This window comes from Periplaneta americana, chromosome 4 (assembly GCF_040183065.1).
Source record: "Periplaneta americana isolate PAMFEO1 chromosome 4, P.americana_PAMFEO1_priV1, whole genome shotgun sequence".
Taxonomy (NCBI): Eukaryota; Metazoa; Arthropoda; class Insecta; order Blattodea; family Blattidae; genus Periplaneta; species Periplaneta americana.
The window spans coordinates 24,926,861-24,947,247 of record NC_091120.1 but is presented as its reverse complement, the minus strand read 5'-3'; the positions used below and the strand labels follow the sequence as shown (position 1 = coordinate 24,947,247).

General features: G+C 34.9%; 1 protein-coding gene across 2 annotated transcripts in view; it reads right to left on the bottom strand.

Annotated features, from left to right (window-relative positions):
- Positions 1 to 1,905: 1,905 nt before the first annotated feature.
- LOC138697618 (uncharacterized) overlaps positions 1,906 to 20,387 on the bottom strand; it is a 29,406-nt gene continuing 10,924 nt past the window's right edge. For both annotated transcript variants that reach the window (XM_069823018.1, XM_069823017.1), the window contains 4 exons: positions 19,700 to 19,796; positions 14,779 to 14,864; positions 7,911 to 8,064; positions 1,906 to 2,199 (listed from right to left, as the gene is read on the bottom strand). In XM_069823018.1, coding sequence (XP_069679119.1) covers positions 2,123 to 2,199; positions 7,911 to 8,064; positions 14,779 to 14,864; positions 19,700 to 19,796 — 414 coding nt within the window. In that variant the 3' untranslated portion in view covers positions 1,906 to 2,122. The remainder of the gene's footprint in view (positions 2,200 to 7,910; positions 8,065 to 14,778; positions 14,865 to 19,699; positions 19,797 to 20,387) is intronic.

Sequence of the window (20,387 nt, the reverse complement as noted above, 5' to 3'; positions counted from 1 at the left end):
CCATTAAATTTATTTTTAAACTACGTATTGCTGATGACGTACCTGTTGATGTTTGAATCTTCATCACGTCGTGGTTTAATTCACTGAAAATCTCTTTTTCCTCACTGAAAGTTCATATCTTGCATTTACACTCGTTACTGATATACCTCCAAGTCCTCCATCCAGCTTTTGCTTGTAGTTTAAACTGAATTTAGCTCCACTTACCACCAACACCACTTTCCCGTTTTGACTTGACATCTCAGATCCTTCCGCGACGCTCTCACTAGCTACAGTAACCAGTCGGTCTGGTGACGTAAGCTCAGAGAGCGTAGCATCAGCTGTTTACAACCCTGCTCATCGTACTTTTATTACAGCTGCCAAAACTTACTAGTCTTTAATCATCAATGCAGTAGTAATCATGGAGTGCTTTTATATTTAAAAATAGCATTATGTATCTTTGTTCTGGCAATAAAGTAGGCCTATTATTACTATTATTATTACTATTATTATTATTATTATTATTATTATTATTATTTATTTTTTAAATTAAAATGACTATTACACTTTTACTACGTCACACTACTTTTGACCAATAAAACGGCACGAAAGGACGTCTTTCAACCAAATCATGGCTGGTTATCGCACAATTTTATCGCGTCCCTAGCATTTGTTTAATTTTATCGCGTCCCTAGCATTTATTTTTATCACTACCCTAGCATTTGTTTCTTTGTTTGCCAACATTTCAAACTGCACTGGTTTGGACGTCAAAAAACAGAAAATTACAAACCACTCCAGTCGATGCATAGCACTTTCAAATATGACTCTCATTGGCATTCAAGAACAAGAATTAATAAAGATCACTGGTCATAGCTATGCATCTTCCCTGAAACCCTATTTACAAATAAATGAAGAGCGCCATTCGGAAATCCTGAATAAGTTGAGGGATACACCACGTACATCACCGAGTTCACTTCTTTTACGCACACGTCCAATATAACATCAACTGAACCACCAACCACTAAAACATTCAAATTTGAAAATTGTACCTACTTTCAATAATTGTTTCTTCTAAAATGATTCATGTTTATTTTTTATTTCATCATCGTTAATTAAAATGTTTCTTGTTTATTTCATCATCCCTAATTAAAACTTTTCTAACACTCGTTTATATTATTTAGGTTATGTTATAGCTTCTGCTATATGATATTATGGATAGTCACGTATCAGAGATGGTTTAATACTAAGATTTATTGAAAATCATCAAGTAACGTTGATTACTGGGATCGGGATAATTGAAGTGGAATGCAACTGTTTTAATAAAAATGAAACTGAATCAACAAAGCCTTCTTGACAAGTAACTGTCCACAGAGTTCAATGAAGATTCCATAGTTGGCACAACTGATAAGAAAACAGCTATTCATAACGCACTACTGCCATCTATTAGCCTAATATTTATAATGTTGAGGTGGTACAAATTTGAAGACAGTTTTGTATTTTCGTAAGTCAATTAATATTTTATTGTATTGGAGTACTTCGTTACTTCTAATCTTTATATACTTTCTTCTAATCGTGTAATAGTCAATTAAATCCCACTCGAGTTTTGATTTTCTCTAGATAAATCAAAACCTCTAGTGAGATTACTGTTGATAACAATGCTTTTAATTTTGTTAATGGATAGTCCGAGACTTTTCCAAATTTACACAAAACATAGTGGTATAATGCCATGTGCTACCACCATCAATGTGAACACCTGTATCTCGGTTAGCTTGTTTTTGGCTTTATAGTAATCCAACTACGCTCATAAATGCTCCTCTTCTCGTTTTTCACTTCCTCTGAACACGAGGATTGCAAACGTCGAAATGTCGTCACATTCCGGTCACGGTGAAATTCTTGAAGTCATATGAATCAGATGAAATTAGATACATATTCTTTTTGAATTCTTAATTCTGTATTTACAAATTAATAATATAAACGATATTTACAGTCTTTGTTTTCACAGAAACACTTCTTTGCGCAGTATAAAATAAATATAGGCCTATGCTGAAAGGATAAAAGAACTTCACTGTTTTGTGGTTCAGGCAAATCACTACTTCCAAAGTAAAATAGTCCAGTAGTTGTAGGTCAAAAGAATAGCTGCTCCAAATCAAATATCGATAAGATCTTCTCCTCTCAGTTCACGATACATGCTATAAACAACCAGGATGTAATATATGTGGAGACCTGAAAACAACATAAGCACCAATGATATAAGCCTATTTTAATTTAGACATTATGTTTTATTTTATTTATGTTAATGTATGGAGGAAGTAATTTTACTTGAAGCAAGTAAAGCGATCGGTTTGGAAGTAAATCCCGAAAAGACAAAATATATGATTATGTCTCGTGACCAGAGTATTGTACGAAATGGAAATATAAAAATTGGAGATTTATCCTTCGAAGAGGTGGAAAAATTCAAATATCTTGGAGCAACAGTAACAAATATAAATGACACTCGGGAGGATATTAAACGCAGAATAAATATGGGAAATGCCTGTTATTATTCGGTTGAGAAACTCTTATCATCCAGTCTGCTGTCCAAAAATCTGAAAGTTAGAATTTATAAAACAGTTATATTACCGGTTCTTCTGTATGGTTGTGAAACTTGGACTCTCACCCTGAGAGAGGAACATAGGTTAAGGGTGTTTGAGAATAAGGTGCCTAGGAAAATATTTGGGGCTAAGCGGGATGAAGTTACAGGAGAATGGAGAAAGTTACACAACGCAGAACTGCACGCATTATATTCTTCACCTGACATAATTAGAAACATTAAATCCAGACGTTTGAGATGGGCAGGGCATGTATCACGTATGGACGAATCCAGAAATGCATATAGAGTGTTAGTTGGGAGACCGGAGGGAAAAAGACCTTTAGGGATGCCGAGACGTATATGGGAGGATAATATTAAAATGGACTTGAGGGAGGTGGGATATGATGATATAGACTGGATTAATCTTGCACAGGGTAGGGACCGATGGTGGGCTTATGTGAGGGCGGCAATGAACCTTCGGGTTCCTTAAAAGCCATTTGTAAGTAACTAAGTATGGAGGAAGTAAATATAGGAATTACTGAAAGCAAAAGTACTTCAATGCATTTATGAAAATGCACATTCATTGATGGCTAAACACTAGGATGGAGTGAAAATGAATGATTTTTCACTTTATTTAGAAATCGAAAACGCTTGGGTGTGCAAAAGTTGTTGCATTGTATATCTAACATAACCTGAAAATTTTATGAAAATCGTATCACAGTCTAGTATATACAGTCGCGAAGCTCAATACGTAGTAAATATGCAAACATTAGATAGTTGCTCACCACTAGGATCGCTAATATCGCCTCATTACAGGCAATGCAAAATAGTACCGTCACAGTCTATTGTTTCTAGCACCCTCAAAACCCAAGCTTCGTGACTGTATATAGTAGACTGTGATCGTATGCTATCTTCAGGTCCCACAATGACCTTAAAATTTTAAAATATTACAAAAATTTTATTCTTTTATTATTTTATCACTTTTTTATTTTCTTGCATTTTAATAAACTTGAGTGTTTAAGGTGTTTATAATGATACTGTCGTTCCACAAAAAAAATACATCTCAAATTGAATATTCTGAGGTGCCACAACCATAGAGTTTTAATTATTTTTCATTAAAATTGGTTTGTACGTTAGTACCAATGACCCATCGGAAAATCTGGTCGCGTTGGCCACCTAATGTAGTGAAATTATCACCAGTGTGGTTTGAAATCAAAATGAAATCAGAATGTTGGAATGGATCATAGCACCTCTGGAAAATGATTCTATTCAGCATATACCCACCGGAAAATCTTAAGATCGCTGTTGGACATAGAGTATGTTTCAGACAGCTAGTGTGAAAACAGTATGCAAACTTTATCAGGAGGAATTTCATAAAAATCCACCACCAAAGCGTATAATATTAGCCTTGGTGAGTAAATTCAGGTGAACTGCCTCAGTTTTTGTGTCAATCCAAAGGAAGAAGCGGGATGAGAAAAACAGCTGCATACAATACACATACGGGCATGGTGTTTGGAAAAATTTTGTATTCTCCTAAGAAAAGGCAATGGAGAATAGCCAGGGAATTAAATTTGGAAAGGACGTTAGTCAGCAAATGATCCACGAACTGGGTGTGTTTTTGCAACAAGTTAGTCACCGTCTGCAAGGACTTGATTTAAACAAAAGGCTTCTGTATTGTGCTCGGACTCTTGAAAATGTGTACCAAATGAAGATTTTTTTCTTTCCAATATCTGAATGTTGAATAATTTTTACGAGCGTTACGAAACATAGACAGTTTTTTACAACATGTAGGCCTATACATTGCTGGTTGGTATATTTCTCAATTATATTTCTTGCTTTTAGCTTCTGTATAAGTTAAGGCCAATTCACAATTAAAATTAAACATAACCGTAACATAAACACAGAGGTTTGCGGCCAGGTTACCAAATGAGGTCATTCACAATGATTCACATAAACACTGACATTAACATTACCGTAAAACGTTAACATGAAAGTTTGCGAACTCCAAACTTTCATGCTTACGTGATTTGCAAACAGGACACAATCGTGGAGCGCTGAAGTATACGACAGAATATGAGGAAATGGCGTCGTTGTTATGTTTCCATAGTTACCAAGTATCTTTGCGGTTATGTTTATGTTCCCAACGTGAATGATGGTACTATGACCTTGATTTTACCGTAACGTTACATTTTTAAGTTAACGCTTACGTTATATTAATTTTTAACTTCGGAATATGTATGATAAGAACTTTCTTGTGTTAAATTTTAACGTACCTTGTTAACATGTTTCGACCTATTTTAGGTCATCTTCGGAACTGGTCATCACAAGCATACTAGCAGAAATATTCTTGCACCACATAGAAGAGATTTATTTTTTTATTTCAGTAGGTTATTTTACGACGCTTTATCAACAGCTTAGGTTATTTAGCGTCTGAATGAGATGAAGGTGAAAATGCCGGTGAAATGAGTCCGGGTCCAGCACCGAAAGTTACCCAGCATTTGCTCATATTGGGTTGAGGGAAAACCCCGGAAAGAACCTCAACCAGGTAACTTGCCCCGACCGGGAATCGAACCCGGGCCACCTGGTTTCGCGGCCAGACGTGCTAACCGTTACTCCACAGGTGTGGACACATAGAAGAGACATACATCCTAAACAAATATAACAACAAACACGCAGACAACATCATATATATATATATATATATTTTTTTTTTTTTTTCAAATTAATGAAATGAGCCCCAACCCCGCTCATTTCAGTCTCAGGCAGACCACAATTTTACCGAGTCCTTATTGTATTTAGTTTCTTTATTGTCAATTTTTATTTGGTTAAACTATTCATTTACAACTTTATATGATTATTTATTCATTTAATTTATTTATATTTATGAATTTGTTCGTTTAGTTATGTATGTCCTAGTTTTGATTAAGTAATTGATTTATCTGTTTATTTATCTGCTTATACATTTTTCATTTAACCATTTACTTATTTATATTGTTTGTTGATTAATCATGTGGCACATTTTTTTTTTATTTTTATATAAGATTGTTTTTTTTTTTTTGTTTTTGATTTTTTTTTGTTTTTTTGTTTTTTTTTTGTTTTTTTTATTATATAAGATTGTTTTTTTTTTGTCTTTTGTTTTTGTTTGTTTTTTTAATTATATATATATATTTTTTTCCAGATATTTACCATCACAAGGATATGAGATATCACAGAATACAATTCATTAATTAACAACATCAAACAAAAAATTAGATCACTGAACAATCTATCTTTTCTAAATTACTTATAGTATTATATTGAAGGGAGAAGATTACATTTCAGAAAGAGAAAACAGTAATAACAGGGCCATCAATTAACTTGAACACTTCGTTTATAACATTTAAGTAATAGAGGATTGTAAACATAAATAGGTTAGCTGAGCATAGTGTGTTCAAATTATTTTACCTTACTCATTATGTAATTCAGTAAATTGCCATAAAGTATTTTCCCGTGTTTCTTATTATAGGCTTTATACCTAGAACGTTTTAGAATTTCCATAAATTCTTCCATTTCCATTTCCCTATATTGGCACAAATACGTAGATGACATACTAATACTATACAAAGGAAACAAAAGACAGATTCAAAACCTACATCAACACATAAACAAAATACACCCAAAGCTACACTACACATTAGAAATGGAAAACAACAAATCCATAAATTTTCTAGACATCACAATAACAAAAGTAGACAACAAACGCACATTCAAAGTATACAGAAAACACACAACAACAACAACAACAACACACATACACAACACATCCAACCACCCCACACAACACAAACAAGCTGCATTCCGAACAATGGTACACAGACTACTCAACATACCAATGAACCAACAAGACTACAAAGAAGAGTTAAACACAATCAAATATATAGCACAAGAAAACGGAAACAACCCTAACATAATAGACAACATAATACGTAAGATAAAACAAAACCACAAAAACAGAAGAATACAACACAAACACAAGAACACAAAAAATACATCACACTAACATACGAAAACAAAAACACATATAAAATTGGAACCTCATTCAAGAAATTAAACTACAACATCGCATACAGAACAAATAACACTCTACAAAAACATTTCAACACACAAACAAACAAATACAACCACACAGGCGTATACAAACTCAAATGTAACATCTGCAACAACTTCTACATAAGACAGACAGGCAGAAAATTTCAAACACGTTACAAAGAACACATCACAGCCATAACAAAATTACCTCCACATATGCAGAACACATCGCAAATGCCAACCACACCTATAGAGACATCAACACAGACATGGAAATACTGCACATCCAATCACGAAGCCAGAAACTCAACACACTAGCAGTCTTACTAATAAACAGTGTATAGTTTTTATACGAGACTTATGCAGAGTTGAGACAGAAAACGTTACCAATAAACCGTGAATAAGCTATGGACGTATAAACAGCCTGTAACTATACAATGGGAATTGCTTTGCAGTAGTTATATACACGAAACTCCTTGTTTAAGCGTTGTATATAGCGAAAAAATGGCCGCCCCTCTAACAGCTGTTCGTATCGACTGTCATTTTATGATGACGGTTACCTTGTAACCACAGAAGAACAAACCAAAGATCATAGAATTATTAGAATAATATTGCTGTAGCTTCTACTCTTTGACCAAAATGTAGTGTGGTAATCGATTAGAGCCAGTTGTACTATCGATATTTAACACGCCACACTAGAGCGCCCTACCGGATGCAATAGAGAACCTCAGATATTCTATTACCTTTCGTAACGAAGTAATGACGAAACTATGACGTAGCTGTGTAACAGTTATACTGTTATACACGACGTATGTAGTGATTATTAGTAAGGAATTTACACACGACTTATAAACTAGCTACTCATTGTATAAGACAGTTAAACGTCTGTATATAGGGTTTTTATTAGTAAGACCATAGAACAATATGAAATATACAGACACACGAAAACACACTCCAACGATATTCTCAACACACAACTCAATTTCAAAACACATACACTCTTTGACTCTACACTACGAACGCACTCACACAGGAAACAAGAGGCGCCAAGACCAACAACGACCAGTTCCGAAGATGACCGAAAATAGGTCGAAACATGTTAACAAGGTACATTAAAATTTAACACAAGAAAGTTCTATCATACATATTCCGAAGTGTTAAAAGTTGTGTAATCAAGATGTATATATATGTTTAATTTTTAATTGTGAATGAGCCTTTATTCTGGACCGTGCTGTATTATTTAACCTAGAGATAATTGTAGGATTACTACAATTTTTTTTGGATAAAATATACTTACAAACGTTGAAGATGCCTGCTGCAGCAGATATGATTGCCATCGCCACATTAGCTGTATCGGCATAAGCTACGGTGTTGATCACGTTAGTAACTATTACAATGAATATAAAAAATAAGGTGTAGATCATCCATGGCACGAGATACGAAGGCCTGCTCTGAAAAAGAAGAAATACAATGTTCAAACAACCTGAATTTCATATGCAAATAAGATCTTCAAATTCAAGAGTGATAATGACAGTAGAAAAAGATAAACTAGTAAGAAAGCAAAGAACTGAAGAAAGAAAAAAATACAAAGGAAGTGAGAGGAAAAACAAAGAAATTTATTACAACATACAGAAAGTATATCTGTGTGAGCAAACGAAGTTTTTTGACGCATGAGTGAGATACTGAAATATTTTCGACGTTGCAAGCTACTAGCAAAATTGAAGTCGTCGTATTTCCCGTGTGAATGACTTCCACTCTTATAAGCGGTTTTTCCTCTAAGACAACTAAAATAAATAATCAATAAATTTACCATTATATAGCATTAGTTTCTATCTCTCTCATTTTTCCGTATTTATTTCCACTCTCTCCTTTCTCGCCCTTGAGTTCCTTTATTATTTTACTATATATAGGCCTAATACGTCAGAGTTAGGACAATCCAAGTCTAACTGATTGTATAATGATCCAAAAATAGTAAGTAATGCCTTAGCAACGAAACGAAAATACTTAATGCACGATAATTTCTAGGTCATTATACAGGGTGTAACAACTTTAATGTTTAGAATTTCTGGAACATGTTCCCTGGCACATTCTACGTTGATTAAACCTAACGTACCTATATCGGAAATTGAGAGGTTACAGAGGTAACAGAGCTGGAAAAAATAGAACTTCTTGCAGCTCCAAGCATTATACCGTTTATACAAGGCCTATTTTATGGCATTACTAAGTAGAGATACATAAGAAACATTTGAAAAGCAGTGAATGAAGGAAATTTTACTTTTAAGAGAAATTAAATTAAAATTGTTTAGGTTGCTAAGGAAACGAAACAGACAACAGTTTAAAATAACAGTTGTGAGAAAAATAAACCGTATTGTGACTAGTCTTTTTATTGAGTTTTGACCATTAAAACATGCCTTTTGTGTACACACATCAGGAATACGTCGACATAGTTTATGTGTATGGACTGTGTGATGGCAATGCAACAGCAGTTGTTTTGGCATATCAAGCACGGTTCCCAAATCGTAGGATTCCTAGTGCACAGGTATTTTCATTTTCACGTGCCTATTGGCAAATTTCAAGAAGTACAGTGTTTGGAATCTTAAGGACATTTTTTTTCAACTTTGCACTGCTTCTTTCATACTCGCAAGTAGTTGATATTAAAATGTAATATGGTAATAATAAAAATAATGACATAGACATGTCACTTTTGGAAATTGGTGTTACTTCTTTCAGTATTCAGCGATAAAATTAAACTAAAAAATTTAACTTTGGGGTACAAATACTCCAAACATATAGAACTTTGGATATAGGTATGTTAGGTTTAATCGACGTAGAACGTGTCAGGGAACATGTTCCAGAAATTCTAAACATTAAAGTTGTTACACCCTGTATATGCCGTTTGCTTTGTCCCAACTCTTACCTATTATATTTTGAATATAAATAAAGGAACTCTATTTCTCCCTTCCTTTCGTCGCCCCTATTTTTAGTAGGTTATTTTACGACGCTTTATCAACAGCTCAGGTTATTTAGCGTCTGAATGAGATGAAGGTGATAATGCCGGTGAAATGAGTCCGGGGTCCAGCACCGAAAGTCGCCCCTATTATACAGAGTGATTCACGAGGAGTTACCAGCACATACGGAGCATATTACCAAAGACATTTTGAGCAAAAAATGTTACATAAACACGGATCTTATCTCAATATTTTCAGAGTTACACTAAATTGAAGTTGTTTTTAAAACAGTTTTTTTCTTTAGTTTTAAGGGTAAAAGAATGTTACAAATAATGTATTTGTATTTCTGGTGGTGTGGAAGAGAAGGCCTCATGACCTTAACTACACCAGAATGAATGAGTGAGTGAGTGAGTGAGTGAGTGAGTGAGTGAATGGATGAATTAATTAATTAATTAGTTAATTAATTAATTAATAAAGAATGAACTATTCAGGAGTATTATTCCTTTAATTAGCTAATACTCGTATTATGAAGCTAAAAATGTATTGTAAATTCCATAGTTGCTTCGTAGAGATTTTTTTTCGATTTCTAACTACAAAATTACATTTTTCTTACGCATTTGTCACAATTGTTACAAATCACGCCACTCTTGTAAATTCTTTAAGACTGTACATTACGATGCATAATTAAACTGTAAAGAATCAAGTTTCTAAATTCGTATGATTTGTAACAATTGTTGTGTTAAGTGCATAAAAGTGATGTAATTTTTAGTTAAATATTGAAAAAAAAATATCTAGAAAGCAATAATTACCAACACATTTGTAGCTTCAGAAGACTAGCCAATATTTAAAAAATTATACTATGAATAGTTTTTTTTTTAAACTTATCTATAGTTAAGTCTGTACAAACCTAAATCCACAGGCAAGTTCACAGTGTTGTGGCTCAAAGTATAGGATAAATTCGACAATAATGCGGCATAATAGTTTCACTGCAAACGACTTCAAGTGTTGTAATGCACTGGTATATTTGTGCATGCAACCAAAATTACAACAGCGTCGTCGTAGGAAACGCGATTTTTAAGCTCGAACCCGAAGATAATTCTAACAACCCCTATTTTTCTTTGATAACCAAGTCATTATCTGTCACTAAGAAGGAGCATTTTACCCAATTGAAGGGTACACGGGAAAAACGAACAATGTCACATTTCCATTAAGGGTGAGATAGTGATCTATTTCAGCATATTACTGCTAAATTTATTGGTTTTTCTGCTTGAAATGAAGGAAATGATGAGTGTATCCGTGGTTTTAATTCTCCTCTACCACTTTTGGTAAAAATAACACTAAAGTTTGTAGTAATACAGTGAACTAGATAACGACATCACCCTTAAACCAACTGCGACATTCTTCGTTTTTCCCGTGTACCATTCAATTCTTTATTTCACTGTAGGAAGAAAAATACTTCATTAGTTTTGATGTCAATGAATTAAGATATCCTTTGTATTGCCAACGATATTGGACAATGGTTAATCATTTGTTGCTAGGAAGCCAGTGAATGTGAGAAATGAATCGAATTCTCGATCGGAAACTTGGCAAGATCATAAAATGTCATATTATCCTTCTCGTTGCTTTAATCTTATCCAGTCCACCGCAGTGGAGTAACGGTTAACATGCCTGACCGTGCAACGAGCGGGCCCGGGTTCAAATCCTGGTTGGGACAAGTTAACTGGTTGAGTTTTTCACAAGGTTTTCCCTCAACCCATTAAGAGAAAATGGTGGGTAACTTTCGGCGCAAGACCCTGGACCCATTTCGCCGGCATTATCACTTTAATCTAAACCTAGTAGTTGATACAGCGTCGTTAAATAACCAACTAAAAAATTTAAAAAAAACTTTCATCTAACTCAGACGCTAGATAACCATAGTAATTGATATACCATCGTAAAATAACCAATAAGAAATTTAATCTTATCCAGAACGGTGAACGTTGTTAAATTTGGAATCTGAAGAATATAATTATTAAAAAAAAAACTAAAATTCCCATATGGGTACGTAAGATATGCAATTCAATATAAGTCTTTCTGGCGACCTTTATTCCTGTTAAACTTTGTCACAAGAGTCTGAAGTAAATAAAAACTATTCCAACAAGCTCAGAAAAATCAGGGAGCCTAAAGATTTAAATATAAAATACCGTTTGAAAACACATTTTGTTTTCAAGGACTTCTTTGTCTCGGACCACTGGTTGGGAACCGCTCGTATAGACTATCTACTACCGACAGATGGTACAGACATCTAGGGTCGTAACTGATAGTTACATGCTGCAAGACAATAAGCCATTTTTCAGAGTTAACTGCCGGATTGATTGTCAACGCTAGTGTGAATGGTGAAAGGTGATAAATATTGATTTGTTACTGTATGTTGGTTCGGGGAATTAGGCCATCAAAGGATTGGTTTGTGGACATTTTGTGTTCAATTGGACATTTATGTTGAGATAATCTTTCGTGGAGCTTTCGTAAGTGAATATAATCGGCGACATTGGCTTGTTCATAATACATAATTAATTTGCTAACGGAAAGATAACTAACAGCTCTATAATCAAATGGCCCATTAACCTTAATCATTCGTTGCGCAACGATGGAATAACTTATTAATTAGGTTTCTTTTCTCCCAACCCATCATTTAGAAATCAGATAAGAATCTGGCCTCACACATATAGCCTACATTCCGTAAGTAAAAAGACTCCTGCATTCATCATTCAAATCGTTCTTCTCAAAATTGTGAATGTCCCATATTAACCGAATCCTCTGAAGTTAAGTATTTAGGCATTACAATCGACCAACACTTACGATGGAATAAACATATTACATATTTATGCAATAGATTACGTAAAACAATTTATATCTTTGTTATACTTCGGTCATATTTACCAATTAATATTTTACGTCTCATTTATTTAGCTTTATTTCAATCCATTCTCCAGTATGGAATTTTAGGGTGGGGACATGCAAGTATTTCTAATCTCACTCCACTAATACTTATTCAGAAAAGGATTATTAAAATATGCCTTAATAAACCAATTGATTACTCATCCGAGCTTTTGTTTACTGATTTTAATGTTTTTTAAATTAAACAGATTTATTATATTGCCTTATTAATCTTCATACATAAAAATCGTAATAAATTCAAATTGTATCATCATAAATATGAAACTAAAAGATCCGATTTTATACGACTAGAGGAACCAAAGTGTTTCACAAGCACAGCTCTGAGCCATGGTACCTACTTTGGTCCAAGGTTATACAATAAAATAATTGATAAATACCCAAATTTGGAAAATTTTAGTATCAGAAATTTCAAAAATAGCGTTAGGAATTTAATTTTTAAAGAATATATATTGATTTAATATGTATATGTACAGTATTTGTATGACTTAAATTGTTAAAATTGAAATTGTATTTTTAAATTTAATTTATTCCTGTAATTTTTTTTCTTGACCCACTTTGTGTCAAAAAATTATCTTTGTGTTTATCTTTGTGTTTAGATATCTCCCTGAGCACGGGTTTTTTACTCCTTCAGGGAAGAACTAAGATTGTATTTTTGTCCATGTTATTTTATTAACAATAAACAATAAACAATATGGGGCAATTTGAGCAAACTAATTTTAATTTGGAATTACTCATTAATTAAGGTCATGGAGAAAATGGTGAATTGTCGTCTCATGGTATTGGATTTAGCTTTAAATAGAACGTTACGACACAAAATCGTTACAATTTTAACAACCTTTTCAAGTGTGATGAAGGTATATTTTATTCTGTGGTATTTCTTAAAGACGTAAAACTACAATCAGCTGAAAATCCATGGAAGATTCACGAAAAACCATTTGAATCTACATAGCGAAAAGTTGTGTGGTTTAGATTAGGAGCTTTCTGTATCGTTGAACCTTACACTTTTATTAAATTTCTAATGTTGAAACAGTAATGTATGCAAATCTAGTCTCTCAGGTAAGGCTCCCTGTAAAGCAGATTTGAATAATTTCAAGGGAAAAATTGTTCCGGGGTCGGGTATCGATCCCGGGACCTCTGGTTGAACGTACCAGCTCTCTTTCCAACTGAGCTACCCGGGAACTCTACCCGACACCGTCTCAACTTTTCCCTCTATATCCACACAACTCGCGTGGGCTGACGAAACGCCAGAGACCCACATCGAGTGCACACATTCTCTGTGTGGCTTTGATATCCGGCCCCGGAACAATTTTTCCCTTGAAATTATTCAAATCTGCTTTACAGGGAGCCTTACCTGAAAGACTAGATTTGCATAATATATACGTCACTGTGTACGTTAACAGAAAACCACAATTCCAAGCCACACAGAGAATGTGTGCACTCGATGTGGGTCTCTGGCGTTTCGTCAGCCCACGCGAGTTGTGTGGATATAGAGGGAAAAGTTGAGACGGTGTCGGGTAGAGTTCCCGGGTAGCTCAGTTGGAAAGAGCGCTGGTACGTTCGCCCAGAGGTCCCGGGATCGATACCCGGTCCCGGAACAATTTTTCCCTTGAAATTATTCAGTAATGTATGCAGAATGCTCGCGCATGCGCACTCTCTGCTTTACAGACGAAGCTAACGGCCGCTATGCCTTCAGATTCCAGGCGACCAGGGTACAAATGTTTTTGCAGTAGTTAGTATACTATACACTTGCACGAAGAAAAAACGTGAACTGCACAGCGACTAACCAATACACTTCTTTCTTTTTTCCTTCTCAATATCAAATGGACTTTCCTGGTTCATTGCGCATAATGATATGACCGACCAAGCTATCTAAACACAACAATACTTCAGTGTAATTTTTTATATGCACAATATAATAGAATCGGCATCACTATTTTAGTGGAAATTCATTTTTATAGTATATTTCTCAACGATAATGTTTTTGTTACATTAATACGTTATTTAGGGTGGTATTCATAGACATTTCGCAGCACTCGCACGCGCTACGAGCGTGCTAAGCTAGCCCCGGCTATCCACTGGTTACTAGTACAGAATTCAAATCATATCCTATCGATAACACTGGTTTATGAATACGAAAAACGCTGATCATCCACCGAAAGCCCGCGCTAAAAATGTCTATGAATACGGCCCTTAATTACTAAAATATTTTACAGCAACGAAGAACATTTGTAGCTACCAGGTAATAGTTAATGTTATACATTTCATTCAGCATATACTTACATATTTCGCACCTACGATCAGCAGAATACCCAGTAACGTTAGAAGCACATATATCACAGCTAGTATGATGCTGTTGGCTCTGATAGCTGACAGGAACAGAAAAAAATATCTCAATTAGACAGAGTTATGCATTAACAGATCAACCGGCGAAATCACTTCCGTGAGATATTGAGATTTTCAGTTGGAATTCATTATAAATTCACAGTATCAATTTTGTTCAAATTCAACTGTACTGAACATAAGAAAGGCTGAAAATGTCAAAAAGAGAAACTGTAGACAACAGACCTTTCTTGTGCAACTAGTAATGTAATATATATCTTGCACATCTATGGGAGAAGCCAGGGCATAAATAAAATTACAATGGAGCTTATCATTTTTTCAGTGGATTCAACCAGGGCCATAGATTCTTACATAACTATTTTTCAAATATATTGACACGCACAGTGTCGACCTGGTTGGCAAGTTGGTATAGCGCTGGTCTTTTATGCTCGAGGTTGCGGGTTCGATCCCGGGCCAGGTCGATGGCATTTAAGTGTGCTTAAATGTGACAGGCTCATGTCAGTAGATTTACTGGCATGTAAAAGAACTCCTGCGGGACAAAATTCCGGCACATCCGGCGACGCTGATATAACCTCTGCAGTTGCGAGCGTCGTTAAATAAAACATAACATTTTTTTTTTTGACACGCACAGCTCTTTTTATGTCCAGTTTTCAACTGACTCTGAGTATGAAGAAAATAATTTCAGTACCAAACAGAGCATTATTTACTACGTCATTATCGATCAGTAATCTCCCGCATATTTATCATATAACTTTGATCAATAATTATATTTTTATTTCATAACGAGTACTAATCTGTCTTATAGGAGTTGTTCAAAGTGGTGTCTGTATGCATTCATAATTTCCCGACAATATTTTATTAAATTTTATTATTATTAATAGGGTTAGGATTTTGATGAAATTGCATATTTTTTCTAGTAAGCCACAAACATAGCCGCTTTAGTATTTATATGTTATGCGATAAACTGAGTATTTTAAGACATATTTGTTAGGGCATTTTTTTACATTTTTTGCCTTTTTTCAACTCATAAGAGCATCTTTTGTGTTATTTGGACATTTTTGAGGCATTTTCATTTAATTTTGGCCACAAATCCCCATTATTAATATAAAACAATTTTTATTTCCTTTGATATTTTGTCTACATATTTTGTCCATTAATACCATTACTTGGTTATTTAACGACGCAGTACCAACTACGAGGTTATTTAGTGTCGATGTAGTTGGTGATAGTGATATGATATTTGGCGAGATGATGCCGAGAATTCGCCATAGATTACTGACATTTGCCTTATGGTTGGGAAAACCTCGGAAAAAACCCAATCAGATAATCAGCCCAAGCGGGAATCGAACCCGCGCCCGAGTGCAACTCCGGACCGGCAGGCAAGCGCCTTAACCGACCGAGTTACACTGTGGCTAGTACCCGTTATTTTGTACAATATTTCAGTCGTTATTCTACACAAATATTGCCCTTTTAACGTAGTACACCCCATTTAATGGATCAGTCCAACCATCCCTTCAATATAGACTCCTCTATACTTATATATTATTTTAATGTACCGAAGTACATATGATATTTCCATGCAGATATTCTGCGTCATCATACGATGAAAAGAGTAATGGAAGACGGCGCTTATTCCGTCGGATCCCGGCCAACTAGTCACTCATATCGAGTGCACCTCAGCACATGTGTGGACTTCGGTCCTGCGTTCATAGACATCTATGACGTAGTGCAGAGGGCGGCCACTAGAGGGAACCCAAGAGTTGGAGCTTAATCTGAGACGATTCTAACCGGCGTCGGAGTTGTATCCGGTGTGGCTTAGTGGATAAAGCATCAGCACGTAGAGCTGAAAACCCGGGTTCAAATCCCGGCGCCGGAGAGAATTTTTCTCCGTTCCATTACTCTTTCATCGTCCTCTACACTTGCTAATTCCGTATAAGAGTGGCCTTGTGATGGACTACATGGAAACTATATCAGGTAAAATAATTAATTAAAGTGTACCACTTAGAAAAAAAATATGTAAAATTAAATAAACTTAAATGTTGGTACTAGAATTTAATTTAATTACCAGTCTAAATATTAAGTAGCACAAAACTCCTTTTCCTACTAAGCCAATTTCAGAATGTAAAATAAATTTTAGGGCATTTTTGAAAGATTTTTAGGTCAAAAATGCATTGTTTTGCGGACTTTTTTTTGTGATTTATAAGTCATCAAAATCCTAGCCCTAGTTATTAATATTCAAAAGTTCTCTTCCCACAATGTTTGCAATTTCTCCTCTTACAATTAATCAACTTGAAGAACAGGTAGGCTGCGCATTTGTTGCCTATCACAGCAATAATGAAATATTTTACACCAAATCGACACTGTTATTCACTATTCGAAGATTCGTATTTTTCACAATTTAGCTTCCAGTGCAGCATGATTTCGTGACACGTGAAGTGCTCAAGTTTCCTTAAGATCGGTGAGAATATAAAGTCACATTTTGTTGTTTTAATTAATGTGAAAATGGGTGACTGTAATGAGGTGTGTCAGTGTGACGCTAAAAATTTAAATTAAAACTTTTTGAATCTTTCGTACACTACTTTTAACACTTGAATATAAATAATTGAGTAAAAGGCGATCTTACTCGTGTTAATTATGTAAGCATGTGCTGTTTCGGTGCTATTCGTCACCATCCTCAGAGCCTACTAGATCTCGGCGCTATCTCAACTTCGCTGCCTGTTGTGTGGGTGCGTTCGTGTGACGAAGAGTTGTGTCAAATAGTGTGTGTGTTCTGAAATTGATCTATGTTGAGAATTTGATTGGGGTGTGTTTTAATGTGTCTGTATATTTCATATTGTTCTAGTATGTTGAGTTGTTGGTTTTTGGGTTGTATGTGTAGGATTTCCATGTCTGTATTTATGTTATTGTATGTGTGGTTAGCATTAGTTATGTGTTAGGCATATGTAGATGTATTGTGTCCTCTGGTTATTGCTTTAATGTGGACAGACATTGGACAGACAGGCAGATCATTCCAAACTCGATACAAAGAAACATTAAAGTAATAACCAGAGGACACAATACATCTACATATGCCGAACACATAACTAATGCTAACCACACATACAATAACATAAATACAGACATGGAAATCCTACACATACAACTCAAAAACTAAAAACTAGAACAATATGAAAAATACAGACAAACTAAAACACACCCCAATCAAATTCTCAACATTTCAGAACACACACATTATTTGACACAACTCTTCATCACACGAACGCACCCACACAACAGGCAGCGAAGTTGAGATAGCGCCGAGATCTAGTAGGCTCTGAGGATGGTGTCGAATAGCACCGAAACAGCTGTAAGCCGCACATGCTTACATACTTAACACGAGAAAGATCGCCATTTAATCAATTATTTAAAACTTTTTATTTTCTCGGAACAGGCCAGAGCCTAAATTAACAGCGGCTGGATTTCACATATAAATATACTGGTAACGCCATATAATTGTATTTCGAAAGTTGAAGAATAGAACTTTATTATGTATAATAATAATAATAATAATAATAATAATAATAATAATAATAATAATAATAATAAAATTAGGAATGTCTAGCCACGCCCACTTTCTTGAGAGAGAGTACAGTAATTGCACAGTGCACGCTTCGCCACTGATGCTACTATGAGCCCGAGTACTTTATCACTTGATAACGAAATTGTGAATTTATCTCCAGACAATAGGAACAATAGATATAACGCAATGTTTTGCCAAGTCTTACGATATCATCACAAGTTAGGCCTACAGTCCAAAGTTTCTCAGTTGTACACAGGTAGATCAATGTGCGACTATGCCCAAGGTTGCCGGTTCGATCCCGGGCCAGGTCGATGGCATTTAAGTGTGCTTAAATGCGACAGGCTCATGTCAGTACATTTACTGGCATTGAAAGAACTCCTGCGGGACAAAATTCCGGCACATCCGGCGACGCTGATATAACCTCTGCAGTTGCGAGCGTCGTTAAATAAACCATATATTATTAGATTATCAATGTGCGAACTACCAGCGACTGGAATTACCTATTAGAATCTTTACTTTTTACATCCCCTGAACAATCTCAATTACACATTTCAAAGAGTATAAAATACAATTTGTCCCGAAATATAAAATAGAACATAGTAAATATATCATACAAAACGAATATTATATAACAGGTCTCATGTCAAAATTTAGCAAGATTATTATAATGATGTGCATTAGGAGAAGAGGATCCCAATGAGTAAAACCGTGTGAAGTGTTAAACAGGCAATGTTGGTATAGTGATTTTAAATAGTATAGACAGTTAAAATTTAAGGATGATATTTTGTAAGAGTAATAATGATCAATAGAATGTACCGTAAAGTAGAATGAGTAAGATGGGATATAGAAAGATCGTACTTATATATAAATTTATGTTAGTAAGAAAAGAATGCTGGAAGAAACATAAGTAAAGTGTGGATTTAACAGATGACATCAATAAGGAGAACTTGACTGTTTGGAGTTAAGTTAATAGTAAAAGTAGGGGATTTATTAGCTAAACAGATTGTAGGTAAATGTAATAGAAAGTTATGGTGAAACCCGTATACAGAAATGTGGTGGTACACCATAACTGGTATAAATGTTGATGACAATACAAATAAATAAATATAACAGGTCATTTTAAAAGGAACACACAATTGCCATTAAAATAGAATGAGGGGATTTTTGTTTACAAAAAGCTCACACACATCAAATCTTGTATTTATAAAGGAATTAGTGGCTTGTGGCTGCGAACTATTTTGCCGTAATTTTAATGTAAGGAACTGCTTGTAAACTGTAAGAGTTTATATTTATTACACTTACTGTCTAATGATTCGAGAATGTCCTGTGTATCCTTGGGATCTCCATCTGCTTCGACAGCTTCTATGATCCTGAGGATCACTGAGACCACGCCACCGATCTATACAAGAAAAAAGAGTGACACGGTATAACAAATGAACTGTATTGTATAGCAGCAACAAATAGCTCTTGATATGTCACACATGGTGATGCAATGGAGAAAGCAACACAGGAAAAAAGAGCAATTTCCTAATACTAAAAAGAGTAATTAGAATAATAATAGGTGCCAAATCTGGGGAATCGTGTAGGACTATTTAAAAAAAAACTACAAATGGCTTGTGAGTGTATTTTTTCATTAATAATCTTCCTCGTATGTAATCGTGAAAACTTTGTAACTAATTCAACAGTTCACAGCATAAATACACGTCAAAAAATGACTTTCATACTCCATTGGCAAGTCTATCGTGCTATCAAAAAAGGAGTGCGTTATATGGCAGTAAAAATTTTAAATAGCCTCTCTATCGATATAAAGAATGAAACTCAAAACATAAGATGAAAGAGTGATGGAACGGAGAAAAATTCTCTCCGGCGCCAGGATTTGAACCCGGGTTTTCAGCTCTACGTGCTGATGCTTTAGCCACTAAGCCACGCCGGATACAATCCCAACGCCGGTTAGAATCGTCTCAGATTAAGCTCCATCTCTTGGGTTCCC